The sequence below is a fragment of the Alosa pseudoharengus genome, unplaced genomic scaffold (genome assembly GCF_046254945.1).
Source record: "Alosa pseudoharengus isolate Yale_2024_CS ecotype anadromous, Long Island Sound unplaced genomic scaffold, YU_APseudo_1.1 YU_APseudo_1.1_scf_22, whole genome shotgun sequence".
Lineage (NCBI taxonomy): Eukaryota > Metazoa > Chordata > Actinopteri > Clupeiformes > Clupeidae > Alosa > Alosa pseudoharengus.
Genome location: NW_027468680.1, coordinates 32,881,131 through 32,887,743, shown reverse-complemented (window position 1 = coordinate 32,887,743; position 6,613 = coordinate 32,881,131). Strand labels below are relative to the sequence as shown.

Below are 6,613 nucleotides of genomic sequence, written 5' to 3'. Positions count from 1 at the left end.
GTTTCTATGAGGCCTGAAATAACATGATTGCCAAGTAACTCTCAGATGGCTGCCTAACTGGAAGTGATCTAGACACACACACATTTAGACCACAGAAGTATAAATAGGAGTTTCTCGGTACATGCTCAATCACTAGGATGTGATCACACCGCAAACTAAACTTAAAGGCTGCAGTCTTAAAATTACCTTAGATGTGTTACGCAATTGATCTGGCAGGCCACACTGGCAAGAACAACGAGAACACTCCTAGGATGCTACTAGGTTAGATTGATACAAAAATTCTACCAGGGGAAACCAGTGGTCAAGCTGTGGTACCAACAGCCAGCTGTAATCTACAACAGAGAAAAGTGTAATACCATTACCCATATTCATCCCACACATTTGACATTTCGTGTCAACAATAAATAGCAACTAGAAATGCAATTCCGAGGAATTACACGAGGGGATGCAGTCTGCTGGTTAGAGTGTTGGTGGGGCTTTTGAGCTTGCTGCTAGCTGGTTGGTAGGGTAATTGTGATACCTGCAAAGGTGCTTTTGGAGTAACCAAATTTGAATCTTGTGTGACATGGCATTCTTGAGATATCATACTCAAGGTGTTTTTGACCTTGACATTTGACCTTCAACCTCCAACTTCAACTCACTTCATCTTTGAGTCCATAAAAACACTCGTACCAAATTTGAAGTATGTACGTCAAGCCGTTCTGGAGATATAATGCTGAATGCATGAGATATGGCTGGGACTTTTATTTTGACACACAGGAAACACTTTAACAGGATGTGTAGTTCAGGTAGAGCTAGATTGTATGCTTAGAAGCTGAGACAGTTGAATTCCTCACAGGTGCCAGTGTTCTGATTAGCCTGTGAACTGCTCTGAGAACTACTTAACGAGCGCAGCTGGCTCTATTATGACATCACAGCCCCCATTCAAGTCTTTTAATTACAAATATCTCAAAAAGTATAAACTTCTCAAAAATGAAAAACGGATAGGACAGTAAAGCCTTGGAAGATCTACGGAACGGTGCTTCAACCAAATTTGTACGTTAAGCGGTTTAGGCTGAATAGCGCGCACAAAAAGGTAAAAAGAAAAATAATAACTAGAAATGCAATTCCAAGGAATTACCAGTGCATGAAAATGCTAAAGTTGTGATGTAAAATATCATGTATAGTTAAAACAGATAATACAGAGATGGTTACTACGGTGATGCTAGGATAGACATGGTGGTTGCATAGCTTAATAAAAGTTTATAGTTTAAAAGTAGACTGCTTAAAAGCTGAATGTAAATAGTTTAAAAGTTGTTGATAGACAGTAGATAGTTTAAAAGTTGTTGATAGACAGCTAGTTTAATAGATAGTTTAATGATAGTTTAAAAGTAGACCGTTTAAAAGTTGAAGGTAATTAGTTTAAAAGTTGTTGACAGACTGGAAGTTTAATGGATGTTGATATTCAAATAGTTTAATGGCTGTGTATAGGTAGAGATTTTACGATAACTGAAAGTTGGACAATATACAGTAAAGAAAGCCTGTAGAGATTAACAGTTGGTCTTTTTGTAAAAACGTATTTTATTAGCTGAAAAACAAATAGTGGTCACACGTTACTAAGTCACCCAAGGCACAATGTAGTATAGATATTATGCTTGAGAAGAAGCAATGTATTTCTTAAATAAGTACTTTAATTCTGTTAAATAGCCTACTAATAGCCAAACAAACTTATTTAAGAAGTCACACAATTATTAAAACAGTTCACAGCAGGCTTGACAAGCTTCACATGCACACCTTTAACACACATACTATTCAATATTAGCTGCCAGAACAGAAATGCTTCCCTGAATGGGATTAAGTCACTTCAAATAAGACATATTCAGCCCTAATTTAATGATGACCTAAGACTTTAAGTGGAAACATTGATGAGTCTACTCAGTGCTACATGATAGTTATAGTTCATGAATAAGACTTTGCACTTTCCCCACCTTTTAAATTAGGGCCATTGTCAGTTTGAAAATGAAATAAGTGCAGTTGGCTGTTGAGTGAAATGCATGTTTTCTTTCACAGCTACAGTTTTCTTTTTGGTATTTCCTGTACAAATCTAAAAATATGCATAATGTTCACCACGTGGAAGAAAGTATGAGCAACCAAGCACCCGCAATTCCATTTTAGAAAGGGTACATCATTATGCAGGATATGGTTTTTAACCAAGTTACATCCTGAGCTGCACTGCGTAAAGTAAGTTCACACACCTACACAAGTGTACCTCGTGTAACCAATGTATTTATTCTGTAACTGGTGTATTTGTTTTGGGAAGAGGTAGGGAGGAATCTACCAATATTTTGGGTGGGTCCTTATCTGATTCATTAGAGGGAATGCTCTGATTTTGGTTGGCCATGGAGATGTTGGTAGTGACGGTCTTTTGGCATCCCTTGCCCCTGCTGAACCTGCCGAAGTGGCTAATGACATACAGGCGGAACTTCCTAGTGGCAAAGCAATAGACCACGGGGTCCAGAAGGCAGTTAAGCCCCATGAGCATGATGGTGACCTGGTGTGCGTCATTGAGGCGCTGCCTGGTGCTCTGTGACCAGCTGTCGGCCAGGTGCAGCACGACCAGTGCCCATGGCCCCTGCACCACATGGTGCGGTAGGAAGCACACGGCGAACACAGTGATGACTGCACACAGCATGCGAACCGCCCGGCGCTTGGTCCCGCTGGGCTGAATTTTGGAACTGCCACCACCAGATGTGCCCTGCACTATGGAGCGCTCCTTGATGAGCGGCTGAGTGAGAAGAGCCCGAGCGATCAGCACATTGCACACTACGACCAGCAGGAAGACCACGAAAAACAGCGCAATGATGACAAAGTGCGTAGCAGCCACAGCGAGGCGTGTTTCGCGCGTCTCGTTGTGGTAGCCCTCAAGACAGCGGCTTACGTTGCCGTCCACATGTATGCCAGGTTGGACCAGGTAAGGGATGGTGGCAGACAGTGTGCATGCCCAGATGCCCACCGACACACACACACCTCGCCGCCAGTGGTCTGACTTGGCAGCCTCCAGTGGCCGCGTCACGGCCCAGTAGCGGTTGACGCTGATCACGGCAAGGAAAAGGATGGAGCAGTAGGTGTTGATGAAGAACAGGGAGGCAGTGATCCGGCACATGGCGTCGCCGTAGACCCAGTTACCCCTGCGGGCATAGTAGCCAATCCAGAAAGGCAGGGCGGTGACAAAGAGCAGATCGGCCACTGTCAGGTTGGTCATGTAGATGCGGACCTCGCTCATGGCTCGTGCATCTCGCAGGTGGCGCAGGACGTATAGCACGTAGGCGTTTGTGCTCAGCCCCAGGACAAACACGATACCGTAGAACCAAGGGAATAGAGTGTAACGGAACTCAGAGTCCAAGAATGTGCTGGTATTTGAAGAGCTTGAGTTTTCCATTTCTTTTAACATCACAAGAAGGGTCTGTGAGATAAAATAATAAAAACACAAGTTGGTTGAGTTTTACATTTTAGAATGATAAACTGAGTGTTATATATCACTCATCAAACTAATTTCCATTTCTCAAAATATGCCATGTATGGGAGTGTCCTATTCTCACAGCTAATTTAGCATATTTTAGCTATAGGTCTACCTTATCTATCAGATCACCAGTCACCATCTTGATATCTTGAAGGGTCAAATGCTATAATATATATACACAATATTATTGATTAAACAGATGTAATTAACTGGAGATGTTACATAACTATAAGCCCATACAAGCAAACGTGCTAATTTTGTTTGGAGTATTGTTTATTACACAATCAGGGATACACAAACTCGAATCCGAAAAGCAGATGTAGGCTATATATCGTCTAGGTCTGTTGCATTGAATATGCCAAGTGCGCATTTTTAATGATAAATAAATGAAACTTTTTGGCATAAAAGAAACTATTCAATCTAACCAAAACATTAAAGAAAATGAATGATTCTGCCGATTATTATTTAGGCTATTAGAACAGGCTATCGGAACTCCCCCTATTACCGTCGGTCCCGTATTTCCACCGTCTTGCGTGTATGTGTCACTTAATATCCATTTCTATACAAACCAAGACAGTGTACTCCTAAAGAAACGCAACCACCCACACCATAGGTGTATCTAAATTAGCTATGTACCAAAAATGAAATTTTACCGTGACTCAAAGAGCTGTAAACTGTGTTGTAAGGCTGCGTGTACACAACCGCTTGGAGCTCCAGTGGAATTTTAATTTCACGACGAGAATTCTCTGAACAAAAGTTGTGATAATTGGGGGTGTTACGATATTATTCTGAGTCTATTATTTAGAAACGCTAGCCTATAGGCTATATGACAAAACCGGAAACTTATAGCAACTTAGAGATTATAAATTACTTTAATAGTTGTAATGATTTTTTCATACATAGATACCAGCACAAGTTTTTCTCTTACCTGAATTGATAAACCCCAATCTCAAACACACGCTTCTGCTCTCCCCGGCGTCGTCAAGCTTAACAGGAAGCGAGTTCTGACACCTCGCTGTCCTGACACATGCTTACAACACATTAACGAATAACTTGCGAAAGTTTGGAAACTCCTCTATGATACGTCAGTTCAGCCCTGAGATATTTCAGGCTGTCGAACTCAATTGTTGCCAGTCAGATTAATACATCTTTGATCTCCAGACAAAATGAGTTTCAGTAAACCTGGGATTCTGTGTTGTCTGTGATCAGAGGTGGGCACAAATAGCCTACATCAAAAACTACAAATACTAATAAAATATTGATGTGAAAAATGCATTTCAATTAAAATAGAAGAAATAAGTAATTTGAAAATACAAAAATACCCATACAATAATGGTATAAGAATGGTATAAGAAACTACAAGGCATATTATTGAAAACATAGAACTTTACTATTTTCAATAATACTATTTTCTGATTGTCTGGCATGAGCCTATTCATTCTGTACATTGGTGCTCCTGTGAAGTAGATCTGGTAAAAAAAAAAACGTAGTCACCATCCCATATCAATGATTGAACTGTCGACAAGCAGGCTTTGCAACAGTGGAAAGTGATAAAGTGAAATGAAATGAAAGTAGTACAACACATTTCACAGGCCTCTTTTCGGCCTCTTTTTAAACTGCATTTCCCTTTTTGTGCTATTAATGCATGCCTGTTGCCTGCATACACGGCTGGCAACATGAGGGACAAAGAAAATAACATCCTAAGGTGTCCCGATATACAGAATTAATTAACTTGTTGGAGAAAACTCCACTCTGTTTTGCATCGGGGTCGGGGAGGTCTTTGTCTCCATCTCCTCCATTATTTACGCATATCAGGACACCTCGAAGGATGCTATTCCTTTCATAAATCCTCATGTCAAATCCTTTAAGTGGTTTTAAAGTCCTGTAGTGAGAATGGTATTCAAGATCATAAGGGTCAAAGGTCATGGTCCATGTCCTGATGTTCTCCCTCAGTATCGTATCTGTATCGTTTTCAAATTTTAGTCTTGTAGTACTTGAGACACCTAACAATTTAAGCTCCTGAAGTTAGTTACTTTTTAAATCTTTTAATTTTTTTGTTCTAAGGGGATAATAAAACAAAAAACAAACTCCAGGGGATGTTCAGTGACATTGTTTTATATCCATCTTGACTTAAGGGCCGTTCACACCAAGAACGATAGCTATAACAGTAACAGCAAAAAATGATCATTCCAGCTAATATGAATGACAAAGTCCACACATAAAGATCATTAGATCTGTGGATTTTTAAATATACACTACTCACAAAAATCAGGGATATTCGGGTTTCGGGTGAAATTTCAGGATGAACCTAAATCCACTATAACCTTTACAGGTGAACTTTATTGTGACCTTCTCTAAACTTTTGAATGCACATGTCCAACAGTTCAATGTTTCAGTACTTTCTGCACAACTTGCTGTTCTCTAACAAAGAACTTAACAGCAAAATTCACAACAGGTGTTTGATCCATGAATCGACCAATAAATGTCCTGGTTCAATTAGAATTAGTATTTAAACAGTCCTCATTATGCTGTTCACATTTTGACATCATGAGACCAAGACGACACCTAACAATTGATCAACAGCACCTCGCCATTGCGAGGCCTCAAACAGGATGTTCTCAGACGGAAGTGGCCACTGACAGAGTGTCACTGTCACAGAGTGTCATCAGCAGGTTGCAACAGAGAGACAGAGAGACTGAAAGAGTCACAGAAAGGCATAAGTGGACATTCATTGGCCACATCCCACACTGATGACCGCTTCATTGTGAACCATTCCCTGTGGAACCGGATGATGAATGCCACTCAACTCCAGGCACATGGGATCAACACCAGGGAGGTGAGAGGCACCCAAGTGTCACGTCAGACCATTCGAAACTGTTTACATCAGCATGGTCTGCATGTTAGACGACCTGCAAGGGTACCTGACCACACCACCAGGCACAGGCAGGACGAGGGACCAGTGCTGTTCTCTGATGATGAAAGTCAATTCACGTTGAGAAAACGCAAAAATGATGGCCGCCAACGATGTTGGAGACGTCAAGGAGAGCGATTTGATTCAGCCACTGTTGTCACCAGATGACCCTTTGGAGTTGGTGGTGTTACAGTGTGGGCAGG

At 41.0% G+C, this 6,613-nt stretch overlaps 1 protein-coding gene across 2 annotated transcripts; it reads right to left on the bottom strand.

Moving 5' to 3' along the window:
- Positions 1–1,540: 1,540 nt before the first annotated feature.
- On the bottom strand, positions 1,541–4,501 carry ptafr (platelet-activating factor receptor). 2 transcript variants are annotated; one of them, XM_076299774.1, is made up of 2 exons: positions 4,428–4,501; positions 1,541–3,442 (listed from the first exon to the last, which is right to left on the bottom strand). In XM_076299774.1, the coding sequence occupies exon 2, from the start codon at positions 3,428–3,430 to the stop codon at positions 2,267–2,269; it is 1,164 nt and encodes a 387-aa protein (XP_076155889.1). In that variant the 5' UTR covers positions 3,431–3,442; positions 4,428–4,501; the 3' UTR covers positions 1,541–2,266. The 2 variants fall into 2 exon arrangements, with proteins under 2 accessions (XP_076155889.1, XP_076155888.1); XM_076299773.1 differs by lacking the exon at positions 4,428–4,501 and adding an exon at positions 3,612–3,918.
- Between the last annotated feature and the right edge of the window lie 2,112 nt (positions 4,502–6,613).